The sequence below is a fragment of the Pocillopora verrucosa genome, chromosome 6 (genome assembly GCF_036669915.1).
Source record: "Pocillopora verrucosa isolate sample1 chromosome 6, ASM3666991v2, whole genome shotgun sequence".
Lineage (NCBI taxonomy): Eukaryota > Metazoa > Cnidaria > Anthozoa > Scleractinia > Pocilloporidae > Pocillopora > Pocillopora verrucosa.
The window spans coordinates 14,597,360-14,619,644 of NC_089317.1; the positions used below are offsets into that span (position 1 = coordinate 14,597,360).

Here is a 22,285-nt window from a genome sequence, read left to right on the forward strand (position 1 = left end):
TGGCACCACGGTCTTAACAGCAACAACAGAGTCCACTTGCCATTCTACCTGCTGGTGGAACTGCTACACCAGGAGGCCAGACTTGTCTCCATTCAGATAAGGCTAGTGTCAGACGGGAAGCTGTCCAGGATTCAGCGGAAGAAGTACCAGCTGCTTCAATCTAAAATCTTCAAGCACTGGGAAGACTTTAACGGCAACGAGATTTCTGCCCGCCGCCTTCTCAAACTCTGCAGTTACCTGAACGGCCCGGCGACCAGAACCTGAAGCAGAACCTGGAACATCAAAAAACGGCTCTTTTAGGAGCCACCGCGCCCTGGTTGCGTCTTTAGAACGTTTCCAGGTCGCTAAAAATGGCTCTTTTAGGAGCCGCCACATCTGCAAAAGTCATGATCAACATATGAGCTGCTCTTCTAGATTTAATATTCAATAAAGTTTGTTGCTATTTTGCCGCGGGGAAACTGGGTAATATAATTCGACCGAATATTGAATAAGTTCCCTTGACAACATCACAGACGTCGAAATTTGCATACAGATAAGTAAACAAACTCGTGAGTCGATTCGTTCGAACTTATAACATCACAGACATCGAAATTTTTATACAAATAAGCAAACAAACTCAGGAATCGATTGGTTCTAACTGTTAACTCTCCTTGGAAAACAACTGTAGTTGCCTTAGAAAGCTTCAGTCCATCGACGCTTACAATTTCTCGCACCGACTTGACAATTTCTCGCATCTAGTTTTAATACAACTGCTATCGAGTTTCATTTCATCACTTATTTCTTCCCATGAAGTTTCATTTTCTCTCGAGTTAGTTTTTATTCCTCGCATCGAGTTTTGCAATTTCTCCTCGCTTACGTGCAAAAGACAAACACGATACGTTTCGATGTCAATGAGTTAGGAACGGAACACATCTAACACGTCGCTGAAGGTCACAATTTAAATACAGACAAGCGCACAAACGTATCGGCCGATTTGAATTTTGCTCGTTCGAACATACTACTCTCCTCGACTACTTTATTCTAGTTTATCCCTTTATTGGTGGTTGGTGGCGAGAAGACTTCGCTTGGTGGCGAGTACGTTGGTGGCGAGATCGTTCCTTGGTGGCGAGTCTGGTAAAATTTCCGCACAGCCCCATACTACATTATGCATTCAGTTCTCGAATAGAGAAAACAATGACAAAAACAATACATTTCCATTGGGAAAACGGATTTGTTTTCCAATAGTATGGGGCTGTACGGAAACTTTACCCAGATTTCAGATTTTGCTTCTTACTACGAGTGTGCGTTTTTCAACTAAGACACTGGCATACTTGGCATACAAGGCATACAAGGCATTCAAGGATTTCATGACTTTCAAGCGTTCGCGAATCAATCCGTTCCAAAATTACCGCTCAATAACATCTTTTAGCGTGGACTGGCCGCGAACAATACAACTTGTATATGCGTCTGTAAGTATTCTGAGCGTTTGCGCCATAATGCTCCAGGGGATCGTAATCCAAACACGTTGAAATACAAAACGACGGACTAATGAGTTTCATGACAAAAAAAATCTCGTGGTTTGTCATGTGACCCGGCCCTGTCCATGCATGACAACGTCAATCATCATCAAAATAACATGCGTGTCAGCATGTGAACACCTCATTGGATCACAGTTAGTTGTCATGGTGTTGAGGGCCCAATGATCACTGGGTACTATAGCGCAATTTTTCCATTTTGTGGCGGAGGAAAAAAAAAAGACGACAGAAAAACAAAGGCATTTTATGACTGGGCTACCACAGGTATCCCAGTAATTAATATATTAGACACATCCAACAGGAACCTGATTGTTGTTTCCATAACTAGATTTTGAGTGACACTGGCAAAGATTCTACTTTTAGATTGTCCTTGCTTATACAGTGGTTCGCATTAGTGGAGGATTGAGTTATTGAGATTGGTGTCGAATTTCACTTAGTATCACATGATTTCTAGTGCAATTTGGAATAAATAACATGAGTAAATTTTTTCCAAAGACTAACAAAATTGCACGAGCCTGTAGAGCGAGTGCAATTTGTGGTCTTTGAAAAAATTAACAAGTAATGAAATAATTTACTCAAACCGTGCGTTCGGTCAAAACAACCGCGTAGGATCAAGACAATAATATACAATAATATTTTCACATTTTTAAGGCGCAAAAAAGTTCTAAGTCCGGCTAAACATTGTTCATTCTGTGATCGAATCCCTTTGAATCAAATAGAATCGTCGTTTTCGAGGTTTGACCATGTTTGTTTTTAATTTCGGCGTAGAATCGCTCAAGCAAAGTGCTGGGTCGGCTCGTAATTTTCAATTTCCTTGACAATTTCTCCCTCTAAACACCACTTTTTCCAAACCGACAACCAAAAAGCAGTGCTTTATACAATGTTTTCGTTGTTAGAGCTGTCTTTTAGCTGCTATATTGATGTTGCCGTGGCGAAAGATCCTACTTCTAACGACGGCTACTGTTTTGCTCGCAAATTAACCCTCTTCTGCATTGAATTACCTGAAAACTGCATTTATCTCAACCAATTAGAACTGAGTATTTTTTTTTTGCATATTATTAATTATGTTAACAGTTATTAAGGAATCATGTTCTTATTATCGCCCAATCAAGTAATATTTGCTTTTTATTTCTAAGAATGTTTGGTTGGGGAAGCTTAGCTAAATGTCTTGTGTCTTCATGTTATTGGAAATGTTGTTGTTCATCATGGTTTACTAGATGAATAACCATTTAATCATTTGTCTCATGATGTATGAGTCAGGCTAATCAATCGTGTATTGATCGTGACATTTTGACCACCAAACTGCAAATCTTTGGGCCTTTTCACACCAGTGACAAAGTTGTTTACTCACCAACATTTTGCAAATGCAGATGGTTTGTCTGGACTTGATAAATTTTGGCTGATACAGACAAATCTTCAAATGCACCACCCACAAAATTTGTCCCAGGTCCAAACTGGATGAAATCGACTGATTACCAAAAAAAGTGCTAAACTTGTCATTCATTCATCGTAAGAGCTGCGACCAGTGTGTAATTGAACTATAATAAGTTTAATAAAAAATAAAAAAAATTGTCTTTTCCTGCAAAACTTGGGGATTCTAAAATTTTAAAAAACTTAAGATAAACCCTGGAAATTGGAGGCATAATCCTTCTTCAAACCATGCTGGCCAGTCTTATAAACCAATCAGGCACAAATGGAATTTGATGGCCTTTATATTTCTAGTGTGGATGCAACAGACTAAACAAAAATTTGTCATGACAAAATTATTCCTTTGATTTTTTGGGGACAATTCTAGTTTTGTTTGTAGTGCAGAAAGGCCCTTTGTTAGATGATGTGGTCTAAAGTTTGGGTGTTACATTTTGAAGCACCTTTGGTCCTCATAATTATTCCCTCTTCCGAGATGTTCCCTCAAAGGTCTGCTTTATTATGGTAGGCATCCATATCCATTTGTTAGGAATTTCAATTTAGGATGGCTTCTTTAACCCTACGAGAGTATCAGAGTCATAATCAGTAAACCTGACCAGGACCCAAACAGGAACCTATCCTTCTTCATTGTCTGGTTTTCATAAATGTTATCACAAATGTTTCAATCATGATTCAAGGTTGGAAGTGCCAATCAGCTTTGTTATAGTTATCCAGGTAAACTTCAGCCATGGGAAAGTAAAACTAGTTGGAGTTCATGGGGAGTTTGGGGTAACCGAGTTTGAGATAGCTGATAGCAAATGATTAGAAAAATGGGTCAAACCAAAGGGAAGTCACATCTTGTTTAAGTTCACAGGGGAGGTTCAAGGTTATGGGCTTCTACTGTACCTTCAACAAATTCCATGCTTTTCAATATTTTTTGACGAACATTTTAAAGCAAAAAAAATTACAAATAAGAGGTTTGTTTGTTGTAACAAAATGGGGTTTGTGATAGCTAAAGGAAAGTGTAGCCAATGGACCATAATATAGTGGCTTGGGGCTTTCTGATAACCATAAACACATAAAGAGTTCAACAATGATAGTGAGAGTTAAAAGGTTGTCCAGCTTAAAGAGAGTTTAACTAATACTATGTCAATATTTTTTAATTGAAGAAAACTGAACCCGTGTTCAGAAAAAAATGTCTCTTAAGTTTTCATTTTATGAAAAATGTATGAATTTAAGTAAAATGTTGGAATAATACAGAACTCCCAAATTCCATGCATATTGTATGTTAAACCATTGAATAGAGTGTATTCATCTCCTATTCATGGCAACTTTGACCTCCTTGGTTTGAGTGTCAAGCACAGATACCAACTTCTGGAGAAAAATATGTTGAGGCCACAAAACCAATAAGTTGACAAAACAAGGTTGGCTTAAATTTCAAATAAAAAGTTAATACTACCCTCAATAAAAAAATTAACTCAAAATTGTCTACTGATTTGTGAAGTATTTTAAACAAAGGTCATCTAGGACAAGATGCTGAAGTCAGACACAACTTATGTGTAACCATCAACCTTTTGACACCTGATTGCAAATTATGCATAAGAATTACATAGTTCACCAGATACTACAATAAATAGTACAAAGAAATTAAGGCAACACACGAAAACCTCCCTAGTGTAAATTTATTTCAAAACTTCATACATTACAGCAATGTTATATGTAGATGATGGAATTTTTGGTCACTGTAAAAAAGCTCTCATACACTACCAAATTAATGGACTCGATTTGATGTTAAACCTAGTTCTCTCGGTTCAGGTTCACATGAACCAAATTGGCTTTGATAAAACATTCTACCTACATACAAAAATCGCGGAAACAACTACTAATTCGTATTGACAAAATTCATAACCATGTATGGAAACTATTCTTTTCAATGTCATCTACTTAAAAAATATATGAGAAAAGAATTTGACACTCTAACTTCTAAAAAGCTTACATTATGGCTTCCTCTTCTTATTTTCCTGTATCAGCAAATTATACGGTTCACTCCTTATCTCCACACGCATTTGCCACGACAAAGACGAATATGCCGTCTTAACCAAACTTGATTCCGCCACTTGGACGACATGTCCATCACCGTTAGAGAACAACACAACAACCTCGTTTACTCGAAGAACTTTTCTGTGTGGTTTTCATTCGTCTAACAATCTCAGTGAATACTTCGTCAACATTGGTATTGCTCTTCGCAGAGGTTTCGAAGTGTGGACAGCCCCATTCTTCCGCTAAAAGCTTCGCTTCGTTTGCAGATACTTCTCGTTCATCAAACATGTCACTTTTATTTCCAACAAGTATCAGTGGCACACTGTCTGCATTTTTCACACGCAGTATCTGATCCCTCATCGGCTTTAAATCAGTGAACGTTTGCCGGTTTAAAAGAGAATATATTAGAAGGAATCCTTGACCATTTTTGATGTACAAATCTCTCATTGAAGCGAACTGTTCAGTGCCAGCAGTGTCTAAAATTTCCAAGATGGAGGGATTGTGGTCAACGTCGATCTCCTTTCGATAGAAATCTTCAATAGTTGGGTCATATTTTTCAACAAATTGTCCCGTAACAAACTTCACTGTAAGTGCACTTTTTCCAACACCACCTGAACCCAAAACGACGACTTTGTATTCTTTCATGTTCATAGTCATACACAGGAGGATAAGAAGATATGGCAGCGACAGTTTGAAACCCAACAAATCCACTAGATAGAGGCTGTTCAAATGCACAACAGTCGCCCTTTAAAACGCTTCGGAAACTACGATTTTGTGACATTCATCGAATACTTACTGAATTTTCTCACAAAATTTACGTACTGCACTATGACGAACTTCCCACTCTCGCCGAGTATTGCTAGTCTGAATAATGCAGATCCGTATGGGCGTCGACGCTTCACCAATGGTTTCTGGGTAACGTAATTCACTCGAAGTCCTTCACGTTAGATGGCATTTTTTGTGAACTTAATGAATGCTAGTTTTGGGCACCGATGGCGCAAATTAGTGCTACAACGACCGATTTTTGACTGCACTTTTATCTCCTACAAATTTTTCCTAGCTTTACGGTAAGTTGACCATCTTAAGTCGTGGAAAATGCATCGGGTTTCGCTCATGAGTATTGTCCGAGGAAGTGCCCCTTTGTCTTCTGAAGGCAGCTTTAGATACTCAATCCTCTTCACTAAAGAAGAGAGATACCCATGAGCAGATTAGTACTTCTTCTAATCTTTGTTGCTTCGCTTTTATACTATATTTTGTAGAGGAGACGTTGTTACCCAGTTGTAAAACAGATTTTACTAAGGCTGTAACACAGTTGTCTATTTGTTTTAGATACTAAAGAATTAAAAACAGTTTTAATGATGACGTCATCTATACGTCTGTCCTCCAATAGATCATAAGTGAGAACCAATCAGAATGCGTGCATAACTAAGCTTATAATATAAATTAATAATAAAATGTTCAAAGAAATGTATGCGCCGTGATTGGTCAGAACGAGTTCTTGTATTTCCATAAAGCACGCGCCGGCCACGAGTGCACTGTTGAGATATAATGCACGCAACCTACGTCATCGGTACGAGCGCACGCAATTCATGATACATTTTATAAAAGAAATAAAAAACTCTCTTCTCTCTTCTTCTCTCTTATCGATTAGTTTAACCTTAAAATATACACACGCACGCACACCTATTCATTCATTTTTTATTTTTCGCATTTTTCTTGTCAGCATCTTGTTTAAAGGAAACTAAATCTTTCCCTTGGATTCGGGTTTTAAACGGGGAGGGACGGGGAGAAGAGGTTCAGTCAACCGCGCCTTTCTCTTCAAATGTAGGAGGGCGAGAACATTGAAACTTGGCCGTGGAAGATCTTGCGTGGGTGGGTGCGTGCGAGTGTTTGTTGGCGGGGGGGTGAGGGGGGGGGGGTGTTAGGCGCTTACTGATTGTAAGTAAGGTGAAGGTGCAGTGCAGTTCAGGAGTCTTATTAAACGATAAGGAGGTCAAGCTCCCAATGTTAAAAAAATCTCTCTCCCCAGCCAGAATCTTCTTAGAAATAAATCACATGAGGAAATATCGAGTGGTTGTTCACACAGTACAACTGGACTTCAAGCGACTTAGAAAAACATTTTACAAACAAAGGATTCAGATCTATATCTAGTGCCTCAAAAGATTTGGAATGGTTGTTTCCAGCGTGCGGACTTTATTAACTATGCGTTGCAGGACGTTCAAAGTGAGCACGTGTCAGTATTAAAATTGAACACATTTCAAAAGAGAAAAGAAAAAAGAAGTTAAAAAATACACTACCTGCAGCAACAACAACAAAGAAGTTCAGCAGCACACGCCAAGAACACATGCGAAATCCAGCTGTCTTAACCACAGAAATTTAACCGCTCATTCAGCTTTCATGATTGGTCAATCCAATGAGCCATCGACAACTTGATTGGACAATGTCCATTGCTTCCATGACAATCCTTTGTTTAACCACGCGTTGTACTTTTTTAATTTTTTTCAAAAACTCGATTCTTGAGATCGTATAGCGAATGAGAAAATGTATGCGATCGGAAGAGCCCTGTGTATTTGGCATCTCGTTGTTTTAAAGTACATTTCATGGTCTGAAGCAAACCTAGGAATTGCGTTAAACGATCCTTGCGCTTCGAATCCTTGTTGGAATGCTGGAACTTGTCTAAGGAATGGCTCTTACTTCACTTGCAGTTGTCAAGTCGGATTTCGTGGTCCGGCGTGTGAATTTCGGTCTACTGATTGCCCAGTAAACCTATGCGTTAATGGTGTTTGCAGTCTTACAGCTGGCACCCCAAAGTGTTACTGTACTCCAGGATTTACAGGAAAATTGTGCGATATTGATGAAGATGAATGCGCTTCTCAACCTTGCAAGAATGGTGCTCTCTGTGTTGATGAAATCAACGGATACAAATGCGTATGCCGAGACGACACATATGGCCGTCATTGTGAGATTCATAAAATAGACATTATGGAGTGCACTTCACGATGTGACGAAAAGCCTTGCTGGCGAAATCGTTCCGCTATTATACCGATAATCTGGGGATATGGCGACAGTATCTGTAGCACAAGTCATTCGTGTTTTGGTGGTGAGAATGATACGGAAGCAGACGTGTACGATACTTTTGTGGAAGTACAGCTAAAGCCTTTGCAGATTCAAGTCGGAGACACTCTTAATTTCACTGCCGATGAGGAAATTTTGGCTTATGTCGATGGATTTGTACCGCATCGCGTCGTTACTACAAACGAAGCTAATGCATTCCTAACCTGTAACGAGAGCAATGGCATTCCACTTGTAAATAAATCCATGGATAGTGTTTCTGTGGGCTTAGACATACTGAATATTGGAAAGCATTATTTTATTGCTAACATAGACTCTACTTTCCGCTGCGACTTCGGCTTGCGACTGAATGTTAGTGTGAAAGAAAACAATTGTAGGCCTTCATCCACTAGTGAAATGTGCTCTGGCCGAGGCCAATGCTCGACAAACTTCAGTTTACCCGACTTCCGTTGCAAATGTTGCGGTGGATTTCGAGGACACTTTTGCGAAAAAGTAGACTATTGTTTCTCGAAACCTTGCAAAAATAACGCTCTGTGTCAAAACATTGAGAGTTCAACGGACGGCAACACACATGTATGTATTTGCAAGGCAGGGTACAAAGGACGGGACTGTTCTGAAATCATTGACAAGTGTCTGTCCTCCCCGTGTCAAAATGGTGGTAACTGTATTCCAGAGGTGAACAACTTTACGTGTCAGTGCTTACGGGGCTTCAGTGGTAGGAGCTGTGAAGTTGATATTGATGAATGTGCTTCAAGTCCATGTTTGAATGGTGGCAGCTGTGTGGATGGGGTTGGTTCTTTCCAGTGCAAGTGCCCTTCTGGGTTTACAGGTACATAATTAAACATGTAGTATGTCCCACTTTCTAAGTACGGGTTCTTATACATAAGCAACTGACAGTCGAAGGGTTACCTGAATAGCTGAGAATAGTATAGAAAACTTATTTCTAGTGCCTGCTTGCTTGATTTTTTTATGGTTTTGTTTTTGCACACGTGTCTGAGTGACATTTTTTAATATGAAACCTTTGGGTCTCTTTGTGGCTAGAACCTGTTAATCCACAATAATAATCCTTTATAATGCATGAAAAACTCCATCTGTTTGGAGTCTTTGAAATGGCCCATAAACCCAATTCATAAGTTACACCTGCCAATAAGCCATTTTGTGCAATCCCTTAGAGCATAATTGATGCATTTGTTAGAGGATTAATCTGAAACAAAATTTGACTCAGATTATGCTGAAAAATTCATTCATTGGCTCTAGCCAAATAGTAACTTAAAGTTTGCAAAAAAAATGTGAAGTTCAACATTCTTGTTTAGTGGTAATGAGCTGTAAGGGTATGTTTTTTCAATGGCTCATATTTCACATCAACAGGTAACTCATTGAATTAACAAAAGAGATGTTGGTATTATAATTTGTATTAATTATTACCAGTTGAATGCTGTTGTTTTTGTTGCTTTTTGACAATACCACAGCTCATGTAAATTGAAGGTATTGAATGGAAAGTGAACCTAATTTGATATAAAGGTATATATTCTTGCTTATGAGAAAAAGCAGGCTGCTCTTGGTTTTCAGTCAGTGGAGAGAAATGAAGGAGTAGACTGGCAGCAAATGGTGGTCATGGTTGGTAGGGAAATGGCCGTGAAACAACAACTTAAAAGTGTTGTTTTAAAAACTCTCCTCTAACACACCAGCTCTTAAATATATCTTGTGATTGGTTGATATGTCAGTTCATATCAACACTCACATTTTCATCAATCACCTGCCCTGGCCTGGTGAAGGCTAAACTTTTCTAGATTGATCTTAATTAGGCTTGATTTTTACTTCTCTTAGCAGCTTATATAGTTATTAGATTTTTGGATAAATGTCTTGAAGGTTTTTCTGTACATAGCAGTACTTGGATTTGAACAAACAATGCATTTCTGTTCATTCTGGGATGTTGGACCAGAGTAAGTCTCATTTCAGCAGGTATTCCCCATGATGTTAAAGCATGATTTCACTCATGAGTGATCTTGTTGTACATCTGCACTAACTTCGATTTGCGCTTGCAGCCATAGGAATCAAAGACCTAGATCAATGGCAACTATGAAGTTACCCTTGTCCTTTTTTATTTTCTTCAACCCAATGAGTGTAAAACTGTAAGCACATAGTTTTATTGTCACATCTTAGTGACACTTTAAATATCATAGAGTGTTTTCTGGATTTCAAGTCAAATTTCCTTGTCAAAATGAAAAACATGTGACTATCTTCTCTAAGTATTTGAGGTAGACATCTTATTTTCTCTGAAAAAGGGAAATGTTTCCTTTGGCCAAGGTATTAGGAGCCACTTTAGGCCAAACTCAATGTTGATTCCCTCTATAAGGAACCAGTGCTTTTTTTTTTTTAACAACTGCCACCTTTTTCAAGAAAGGTGACATTTTCTCTTAAATAATCTACAGGCCTGGAGTAAATTGAGGGAGAAATGAGAACTCTTATATGTTTCACTGAAAATTTGAACAAGTTTACTTCCTCCCAACATTTTTCTTTCCTCAGTCCCACAATCTCTCGCAAGCACAATCTTTCACTCATCCCAATAACTAAAAGCCTGTCACAGGCAAGGGCGAGGGCTTTAAATTTTTTTTTAGGTTATTTTTTGGAAATAAAATACCTTAATTTATGGTTTATCACTGAGAAAGAAGAACTAAATGTTGTAAGATTGTGCAAAAGAAAGACGGGTCACAGGTCTCTTCAAGAAAAAAGAAATATTTTTCTTTTGATTGGCTCTTAGATAACTGGTGACCTTTTTGTATAAATTTGGGGGTACATTGCTTTTAGATATTTAGGCTAAAGTTTTCAGCAAACAGAATTGAAAGTGCTACTCTAGGGTACCACTGCAACAGGCAATCTTGTAAGCAGACAGCTTTACTTAAAGCCACTGTTTAGCAAATCCTGGTGAACCACTAACACAAAAACTTTATTTGGACATTCTCAATGGACAATGCTATTAGAGATGAATTATGGAAATGAACAAACCTGGCTTTCAAATACTCAAATGATAAATTATTTTAGTAATGAGTATATATTTTAAACTTGTACCTTTAATGCTCTCAGAAAACTGTTTGCATCTTGGAACAGATAATGTGCCTAATAGAGGCTATTGTGTTTAATATCCTTCAATTTTTTTTCAAAGTGCATGAAAAAATGTTCACAAACAGCTTACTCTATGCTGTGTGGGATGTTTACTTTTGAGTGTACTCTTATGCAACTGAATGAACAAAAAAAGATTTCCCCTCTTCTGTAAAGACCGCAAAACCCTCTCTCATCTCCAATTAAATTTAAAACAAGGACATAATGTAGCAGAGGTAGGGTGTGAAAGTTGGGGAATATCACTTGGGTGAAATTCTTGGCTATCACCCAGTTTTAGTTGGGGGAAATTCAGTCATGTGCTGAGTTTTGAGCAATTGTGCTTGATCAAAAATATTTGATGGATCATAACAGAACAGAATAATGTACATATATTTTTTAACATGTACCTCTCTGGGCTTTTAAAAGTTTTTCTGGATTATCACTTTAAATGCTGCAGACACTTTGTATGTGCCCAGGCAAACAAAATCAACAACAGCTTAGAGGTTTGGACTTGATATGTGCTGAGCATTTAAAATAGAGACTGAAGTCTGCTTTTTGATTTGATGGTTAAGTTCACTGTTCAAACTGAGGTTTTATTGTAATTTTTTTGTAAAAGGACTGGATAACAGTATAACTTGATGCAGAGCAAGAGGTCATAATAAAATGTAGCTGAGATGAATGTGACATGGATTAGACAAAACAGCCATAGAGGGTGTTTTGTTTTCTTGCCTGTGGGAGTAAGAATTATTGTAAAGAACTTGAAATGGAATGGCTTGCAAATTATGACACATGAGAAATCTCTGTCTGTGACAGTGCAGGGAAGGGTAATGTGTTTCTTATTTTCTCCTAGGCTCTCACTGTGAAGTTGATATAGATGAATGTTTACATTCTCCTTGTGCTCATGGTACATGTATTGATCAAGTAAATGGCTTCAAATGCCATTGCTCACCTGGATATGCAGGGATCAAATGCGACTACAACCTTAAGGAATGTCTTTCCAATCCTTGCCAGAATGGAGGAAGTTGTATCGATGAAGTTGGTGGTTACAGATGTGATTGTGGTATGGGGTTCAGTGGAGATCACTGCCAAATTGATATAGACCTCTGTCAGGAGCCCATGATGTGCATCAATTCCATATCTTGTCAAGACAAAGGTCACAGTGTCAAGTGCTCTTGTAAGGCAGGTTTTACAGGTTACAACTGTGCAGTTAATATTAATGACTGCCTTTCTCATCCATGTAAGAATGGTGGCATATGCAGAGATGAAGTGAATGGTTTTGAGTGTATCTGCCCTGATGGGTTTTCTGGAAAAAAATGTGAAGGTAAAGTTTGGTTGAACTTTTTATTTTAAGTTTTCTTTGTTACTGTGAATTGCAGTATGAAGTGTTTCTTAAGTGATTTGATTGAATTGGTATCTGCACATTTACAGGGTCTACAAAAGCAACACCAGTCAAACATTTTGAGCGACAGTTTTCTCTCAAGCTAATGACAGAAGACTGCAAACTTCTAGAGGTACTACATAACAAACATTTGTTATCAATGTGACAAAAACATTTGGTCTGAAATTTGTGTGTCACTTGTATGTAATGTAGTTAAGGTTTTCATTAATTTGTCACCTCTACCAACCAGTTCATCAAAGGAATGAAAGGGGTAAGTTTCTAAAGAAACTGTGGTGCTGTGTTAGTGGGAAAGTATAACAGGTAATTTAGTAACAATGCATCACCATACTCCCGCCAATAGTGTAGCTCCATTTCCTGCGTATCAACCTGCACACAACCCATAATTCTTCCAATTGCTCTGACGAAGGGCTAATGCTTGAAACATCAGCCTTCAAACTCTTTATGGTGGCAAGTTTAACACTAAACTACTTGTTCATCAAAAGGTTTTAAGGCTGGTATGATAATCAAAATTAGATGGTGAAAAACTTTTTGCATTTAAAGCCAGCAGAACTTCAAATTGGGACTTGCAGTCATGTAGCAAGCTGTTATGTTTAACTTATGTAGTGTTTATGGTCTAAAGTTAGAGTGGGATAAAAAGAAGAGGCTGTAATGGCCTTGACTTGAGTAACATTGTAACAAGTAACTGAGTGAGGCACTGTGTCCTGAAAGTAAGTGATTCTGTGACTTTTTGGAAGCTTTTGGAGCTATCTCTTGAAGTGAGACCAAAGTATGAGTACCCTGTTCCATAAGAGAAAGATGATTCAAGAATATATTATGTAATTGACATTCAACCAATAATTAAGTGGTAAAAAGTAATAATATAAATAATAATGATAACAATAGTAATATGATAATAATTTAGAGGGGCTACCTTGAAAGCCTCACAGTTCCCCTATCCTTTGGGCTCCAACAATGATTACATATGTTTCTTTTAATTTCACCTGTTAATTATAAATAGTTTCTAATTTTATTGAAATTCCATTTTTTGAGACTTTTGTTTCATACAAAAAAGCATTTGGTGTTTTAGGATATTCAGTAGTTCCTTGTCTTAGATATTCTGCCATTCTGCTGATCCACCATTCATCTGTTTGATCGTTCTGTATAGATAATAACACAAGGTATTGCATTTAGCAGCTTGCTTGCTTTGCAAATTTAGTGGCTCTTTTTGCCATTAGTTGCCAATTAAATGGTAAAATGCTTTCTTTTCAAAGGAAAAAATTTCCTCAAAGCTTTCATGATTTGCAGATCACATCTATTGTGATACTGCAACATCAGGTCATGAACATTAAGTATACCATATCAGACCCCAAATGCGGGTTTCAGACTACAAAATCAGGTCCAAAACTTTAATGAGACACATGAGACGATGCACAACATCTTGGCCTAAATAATAAAATAGCATATCAGACCCCACACTTTTCGGCAGGCCATGAGCATTAAAAAATACCATATCAGACCCCATGGTTTTCATGTGGGTTTGAGACTCCAACAACAGTTCCCAAAAATTTAAAATTACCCATCACACTTTGCACTTTTCATGTGAGACCACAGCATCTGGGTCAAAACATTGTAGATACCATATCAGACTCCTCACTTTTCTTGAGTTTGCAAGCATTAAAATACCATATCTGACCCCACACTTTTCGTGAGAGACTATAACATCATGTTGGTTGCATTAAAATATACCACACCAGAGCCTACCCTTTTTGTGTGGGCACAAGACTTCAACATCAGGACCTGGACATGAAGATTGCCGTATCAGATCCCACACGTTTCTCACAAGAATACAACAGCTGGTTGAGAGCATTAAAAATACCTTATCCCATGCTTTTTTGGGCATAACTTGTAGGAGAGTAAATGAAGTATTTACTGTTTTAGCTCTAATGTCAAACTACTGAGATACTCTGAATTCTATTGTTACACTCACTCACTCACTCATGCACTCACTCACTCATGCACTCACTCTCTCATGCACTCACTCACTCATGCAATCATGCACCCACTTGATGACATAAGTGGCTTTGCCTCCTACAGGAAGAGGTAGCCACAAAAAGTTACGAGTACAAGAAAGCCTCAATTGGGATAGTTTGAATATCTTTTGCTCTTCAAGTCTCTTTAATTGTCTAGGATATTTTACTTTAACTAACAAATTTGAATAAAGGAGGGGAATAAGTTTTTGTTTGTCATTTATCATCATGTATTAAGTATAAAGAATTATTACCATAATATTTACAATTTTTGTTTGTTTGTTACTCACCAGGACTCCCAGGATATGATACACATTAACCAGGGTATAGCTTCCTACATGGCAAAATCATGCAATTGCAGTTTTGACATAGGGAATATAGTGAATGAGAGTGTACTGCTCCAGTGTAGAGACAGCATCAGTGCTGAACTTAGTATGGAAATAAAGCCAGTTGAAGAACATTCAGTTCGTCAACTGATTTGTCAGTTTTACATTCTTCTTAACTGGAGCAAGAATGTCATAGACTTGGGTAAGTTGATTTTTGTGACACTGGTAGTTCTTTGTAGTACTTTTGTAGTACTGCACCAACAATATAAAAGCAAGTTCAATTTACTTTCCTACTTTGGATGGCTGCATTTGTCATGATAATGGTAAATGATGAATGTTAACATGTTTGTGAAAGGTAATCTTTAGAGTCTCTATTAATTGTAGAGTAGAAGATCATATCCTAGACTTCATAATTTATAGTTATTAGAGTCTCTAAATTTGAAGCATCACAACACTGTAACCAACATTGACAGACACATCTTTTACTTCAACTTTCAACTTTGTTGAAAATGTAACAAAATTGTTCACTTTTACTTTTTTGGAAACTGTTAGTAACTTTTATTTTTCCAGGCTACAACTCCTATGCAGTGAGGGTTCTTAGTGATGTGTCATCATGTGGTGCCATCAATGTCACTGATGGGGGCTCTGTTCAGGATAGCAGTGCTCCAGAGGAAGATGAAGACACACATAGTTCAGGAAATATTGCTGTAACTGTATCATCTGTATGTGCTGTCCTAGGCCTTATTGCAGCTGCTGTTGTGGTTTGCGTGAAGTGCAGAAGAGCAATTCCTTCACCAGGCAAAAAGTATTCATCCAAGTAAGTGTTTGGTAATCTTTTCTAATTGGTTTGTTTGTTAAATGCATGTATACATGTATATATATATATATATATATATCTGTTTTAAAAAACTTTGCAATTTGAAAATTTATATTAAAGATATACATTTATATCTATATATCTTTTGTTTTCTCATCAAAAGGGTGATAAATGATGCATGCATAATTCACATCAAACAATATCTTATTGTTTGAGAGTCACTGTGCATACTTACATTGTTTTGCACCGGCCTTTGCATGGTGCCATCAAAATAATGACCAGAAATTCTTCAATATTGAATTTTTTTAACGTACATTTGTTTTAGGGGTCATTCATCACCCAAACTACCATTTCCCCATTCTGTTGAACCATTTTGAAAGAAAATCTGTAGCTTGTAAACTCAAAGCTGCAACATTAAAAAGTGTTCTAACTGTGGAATATTACACCATGTCCATGTCAGCAAGGTTACAAAACAAAAGCCAAGCTAAACAATAAGGCAGAACTTCATAATTTCGTCCAGGCAACTTGGAATCATAAAATGAACATATTTTGTAGAATGTGAACAATGACAGCGGAGTATGCTTCCTTGTTTATGCTCAAAATACCTGGTACTTTATGTATAAGAAGTTGTTAGAAACTGAAATCTTAAGCCAATCATGACAATTTCAAAACAAACAAAAAAAATATATATATATATATTTTTTCCGTTTTACAGTGCTCGATACGTAGGTGTAGAGCGAGATATATGCTGCGATAGGGGAAAAAACAGAGAGACTATACTTTCATCCCTACAAGCCTGTTTCGTGATTGCTCACTCATCACGGGATTTTATTGTTAAGAATATTCATACCATCGCTTATGTACTTTACAAATTTGCATAACAGGCGTGTCGCTTAATTTAGATGCTTAGTTCAATTGTTACGCAGTAACGCTTTGTTTCTGTTGCGGCATGAGGACACCAGTTCATCACGTTTATTGAGTGATGATAATTCGGGTCGGCGGATGATGAGTAATTTTCTACGAAGCAGAGGTTGCATCTTTTGTTTGCGCTGTTGTTGGGTGATCTTGATGAAAGGATACGCTTTGAAATAAAGTGGTTTATGTTATTTTCTTTAAGAATCCAGATATCTTTGCTGAGTTCGGTAGAGTTTCCTGTGTTTTGTGTGTCGGAATGATGCGGTGTGGTTTCTGTATCTAGTCTTGAAGTCGTTTTCTGTAAGTCCAATGTATGTTTCATTGGTACTGTTGTCCTTACGTGTGACGGTGGCTTGGTAGATAAGAGATGATTTGAGGCAGTGTGTGTTCTTCTATCGGCAGTTGCAAGTTTTGGTGTCTTTTGTGTTGGTGTTATCGGCGGTGTCATTGATGTGTTTGGATGAATATAGAATACGTTTGTTGTCTTTGTCGACGATCTGTTTCGTGCCATTCATGCAGCTGTAACTGATCTTGATTTTTTTACGATTAAAGATTTTTCTAAGACTGTGGTCTTTTGGAAAGTGCTTGTCTTCTAGGGCCCATACCATACCACCATACCAAAAGCAGCCGACGAATGCGGATACCGGTACACTCTACACTACGAACCACCCACGACTAACAAACGAAAAAACAGACAACAGAACAAAATACTCTGGTACAACCCCCCATTCAGCAGAAACGTCAGCACCAATATCGCACACAGATTCCTTGCCCTAGTAGGCAAGCATTGTCATATAAGTGCTTAATTATAATGCAATTTGTCCATTCCTGGTGTTCAACGGTACAACTGAGAGTAAAACTGTTCGGTGTGTACATCTGGAAGAGTGTTCTACTGAATGTCGCTTTTCTTAGATTGTTGTTTTATTATTATTATTATTATTATTATTATTGCAATATGCAACAAAGCCTTTGTGAAATTTCTAAGTTACTGCGTTGTCCACTATGTTGTTCACCGTCAAGTTATTTTGAACAAGGAATGATTAAAGATCATTGGTTCATAATCTATGCAATCATACACGTATTTAGCTGAAAAACTTGTCTACTTGAAACTCCACATGGATCTTAGCTCTTTTGTACAAACACTTCCATAAAAAACTTAACCAAATAGGTTTAAAAGATGAGAAATAGAAATTCTTGCTATTTTTGCGCAGTAACTGCTAAATGCATTTTGCCACTTCCATCTTCCTTCAATTTAACAAAATGAAAAATTGCAAACATAGTTTACGAGAATGAAAAGGGGTAGTTGAGAAAACTTTTTTGTCAGGCTGTGAGCAGTTGCCAGTCATAGTTATTGCTTTGATGAAATTTGACTTATCTTTATAAAGACAGATCTTAATACAGTTGCTGGTGAAAGTGACTCTTAATTATTCATGCCATCATTTAATTATAAATGTACTTGACTTAACTATAGAAATTTGTATTAACTATAATATCAAACTAGATCTAAGAATTAAGTATATACACAATATTTCAATATAATATAACCAAGAATGTAGCTGCAATAATTTGCTGGATTTTTCTTTTAACAGAGGCGAGAATCAGCTGATAGAAGATCTGAGTGCTGATCTACTCACTGCCGTTGCCCCTACTCCCAAGTCCATGTATCGCACTAGTGGTGGTTATCATAACATGGCATACTCTGGACGATTTAATCCTGAAAACCCTGTTAAATCCCGCAGAGTGTGAAGTGACCTTGGAATATTAGCTTCATATGTGGATAGTTTCACGGCCCCTGCTTGAATTTTACTTGTAAATAGTAATATGAAAATCGCTTAAACCCCCTTATGTAGATAATTGCGTAGAATATACATTTTTAAATTTGGATACAAGAAATACAGAAAGGTTTGTCTCTACACTATTTCCTTAGAAAGGTATTGTTATGTACATGTACGTTATTATAATAAGAGAACTCCCTTGCTGAGTTAGAGTTACTGGGATTCTATTGTAGTACATGTTGAAAAAAGGAGTTGTTAAAAGGATGAAATAACCACACTTTCCATTATTTGTTAGCTTTGAATCATGTTGACTGGATTCCTCAGATGCTTTGATCAGTTGAGAAAAAAGAAAGTGTCTCCTTGGTAGATATAAGTGGCATCTAGTGATACTACATGTATATGGTGTCAAGGGGGAAAGTTTACTGTAAATAGGAAGGAAAAAGTTCCCCATAAGTAAGCTTATTTTTCTCCGAATCTCGAGGAACAGATCCAACGGAAAAATGCAGAAGTATTTGCTATTTACTACACTTGGAACATGTTTGTATTACTTAGCTTCTGAATGGCATTAACAAAAATCCAATTCTTTTAGTTTTCCATCTGCGTGAACATGAGTCTTAGTGTTATAAGAACTGCATATTGTGACTTACAACCTTACTGTCATGTCTTCTCTCGGTGATTGATTTTATTTCATTTGACCTTTTATTTTCAATGTTTTAGCTTCTTCGCCGGGGATGTCATATTTTCTTAGTGAAAAGCTAAGTTAAATTTCTGCAAACTTAAAAAAAAGTTTATTACGTCTGAGGAGTGGCATTTGTCATTATAGGTGCAGCTCAAATACGTTCCTAGCATTTGAATACTTCTTCTTGATTAAGTTAAGTAGGTATTCGGAAAACACAAAACCAATTGCTTGTATCACTTGTCAACCTCGTGTTTATAGTTGCATGATTTTATCATGAATTTTGATCGTTTTTTGGCATGTACATTGAAATGCATTTTGTACACTTAATAAAAAAATCACTGCTGGATGTATACCAGAGTTCCTTTTTTTCAAAATGTGTGAGAATTAAGGTATCACAGAAGGAAAATAAGCGTTTTCGTTCAATCTGAGATAGCGCGAAAATTATGTGCCTTACCCTATACGAGTATACATTTTTTGATAGCTTAATTAACACTGGTTTAGGATATATAATTTATTTTTATAATTTTCACCATCGAACAGAATAGAAGCTTATTCTTTCTAGCTGAGACGTTCTACAAGATAAGTTTTTTTGACGACGCATTCCAATCAAAACGTTTCTTCTTTATTAAAACGTGATCTGAATCAAAAAAAGGCGTGTCTGGAATTTACATTCTAACGCCCCGTTAATTTTCTTATCATTTTTTACCCTCAAAGTAACGCTTTTGAGCAAAGTTTTCATTGTAGACGCTATATCTCAAGAAAGAAAGAAAAAATCGAAAATCCGGGACACGCTTTTGGGGTACATTATACTTCCGACGTTATCTCCAAATTTCACGAAAATTGACGGAATATCAGCAGAGAATAAACTCAGATCAGAACTCAAGCCAAAACACTTAACCAGAAAAAGCGACTTGGACTTTTTAGGACCGTCGGTGCTATCTTACACAAACGCATTTCCTCTTCACGCTCGTGAAGGCTGTTACCCAATCATATTGGAGCAAGCCGTTTGACACTGCATTGCTTGTCGACGATGATGCGTGCTAAAAGGCAAAGAGCGAACACACTTTGATCCATTTTGTAAGGAGTCAGGTCGAGAAGGTTAAGCGACATGGAAGGTGCTTCACCTAGCAAAAAGAGGAGGAAAGAGGTGAGGCAGAGGAAGGAGAGCTACACTGGAAACATAACGCACCTCGACGATCGATGCACGAAGTGCAATGCTACGTGAAAGATGATGGACTGTCGGCGATATTTTTATCGAACTAATGCCTACGGCAACTTCGATAGAAATAGAGTCTGGCAACTAAATCTCTTGACACTAGTGAGCAATATTTCTTTTCCAATGCAAACTGCGAATAAATTTTCCTTTTTCCGGAGTGGCGAGAGGGACTTATCGCTTTCGGACATGATAACAGCTTGAAAACAATATTTGAAATACGAGGACAATCTCTCTAGCCTTCGGAAAGAACTGATGTAAGTAGACTTGATAGCGATTGAACTATTTCGGAACTGTTCAAAACTTTGCGGTTTGCATTGTAAATCAAAAGTGAAAAACGTTCATTAGGTGACCAGAATAAGTTGACATGAAGTGTCATCTATCCCGCGCCTTCCGTTCTACTTTCAAATTACTTTTTGCTTTATATCTCCTGAAGTAAAAAAGATACCAAAATAACATTTTCAGAAGTTGATAGATCTTTCTTTTTTATTATTAGATGTCAATTTTTTACGAAATTGAAAAAAAAGAATTTTTTTCCTTCTGATACCTTAACTGGTGATTTAGAAAGTGACCTTGTTAGATTAGTGTTAAAAGAACAGCTCTGCAAATGACCCTGGACTAGAAATAAACTATATATTGAACTGTGAATGATCCCGTATTACAAATAATCCTAACGTTTCATAAACTGAAATGGTAAGTTGGTGTATAGTGGAATGTGTGGTTCGCTGTGGCAGAAAATGTGCGTGGTTCCCGCTGTTGCGGTAGTTCTTACATGAAATAAGCGTCAGAACAAGAATAAAAAATCAAGCTGCTAATAAACCTCGACAAAGAGGCTTAGGCAACTTCTTTCTCAGGATCTACAATTCTGCATTTCTTCTCTCCCTTCTCAACAATGTATGGGTTGTAACTCACACCCATGTTCTAAACGTTCATACTTTACACTGCAAGCTTTCCCTGTTGGAAATACAAGCTGTTCATTTTTATTGTTTGTTTTTTGATTTCTCTAACTTCTGTATTCATTCACTTTTTTAGTAAAAAGAAATACAGGCCATTCCGGTCCTTTCCGGCTTTTCAACGTGATCATTTGCAGTCCTGTAAGCATCATTCTGTGTAAATTGACGAAGGAAGGGAAATAGACTAACAAGAGTGATCTGATATCAAGGAGACTGCTATGCAGATTAAGTGCCAACTAAGAGAGCTCACTTCGATCGAAAAGCTAAGGAATCACCTACTTTCTGTGGTGCTTAAGAATGCAAGTGAAGAAGTGGAAACCGGTAATATCGGTTAGTATCAGCTAGAGATCGGAGGCACACCAACATGAGCTCATCACTTTTACGCAGTGAAAAAAATAGTTAAGACAAAAGTGAAAACAGAAAACATTACAGAAAAGTTATTTCCTGCAGGGATATAATTTACAATTTACGGGCAAAATGTTATTTTGCAATTGACAGAGTAGAATAACATCTGACCAACAGACAAGAGCGGTTACCAGTGATATTCTTTAACTGATTTCCGAGTCTAACCTTATCCCAATACAGGTTTATGTCCTTCAATTGTCCTGTTTTTTTCCAGGACAATTTATTCACCCAATTTGATCCGAGTACACGACCGATTTTGGTTTAAAAGACGATTTTTGAGCAATTTCGTCCGTTGATTCTCGAGTGAAGCTGCATGAAGTAGGACTATTATCTCAGTTCAAGTTTGATCGTTCAATCAGATACGATTGATGAAAACTTGTTGGATAATTTCTACAAACTAATTCATAGTGTCTGGTTGGATAGTTTTAACCAGTTTGACCAACGTAACCCGTTGTACCATTTTAAGGAGTTGGACCATATAGTTTAGTAATATTATTTTAAATGATTCTACCATTTTAACCAGTTGGACCATTTTAATCTGTTTACACCATTTCTACTAGTTGGACCAGTTTATCTAGCGAGACCATTTTATTCGGTTGGACCATAAAAACCAGTCAGACCATTTTAAGCGGTTGCGTCACTTTAACCACTTGGGCCATTTTTTTAGT

At 37.3% G+C, this 22,285-nt stretch overlaps 2 protein-coding genes across 2 annotated transcripts; one reads left to right on the top strand and one right to left on the bottom strand.

The window, feature by feature from the left end:
- Positions 1-4,576: 4,576 nt before the first annotated feature.
- LOC131773564 (ras-related protein Rap-2a-like) lies at positions 4,577-5,981 on the bottom strand. Its single transcript, XM_059089511.2, has one exon. The coding sequence runs from the start codon at positions 5,613-5,615 to the stop codon at positions 5,058-5,060; it is 558 nt and encodes a 185-aa protein (XP_058945494.1). The 5' UTR covers positions 5,616-5,981; the 3' UTR covers positions 4,577-5,057.
- Positions 5,982-7,452: 1,471 nt separating this feature from the next.
- On the top strand, positions 7,453-19,420 carry LOC131773573 (delta and Notch-like epidermal growth factor-related receptor). Its single transcript, XM_059089518.2, has 6 exons — positions 7,453-8,859; positions 11,980-12,450; positions 12,558-12,640; positions 14,828-15,062; positions 15,431-15,677; positions 18,182-19,420. Exons 1-6 carry the CDS (start codon positions 7,500-7,502, stop codon positions 18,336-18,338), a joined length of 2,553 nt encoding a protein of 850 aa, XP_058945501.1. The 5' UTR covers positions 7,453-7,499; the 3' UTR covers positions 18,339-19,420.
- Positions 19,421-22,285: the final 2,865 nt, after the last annotated feature.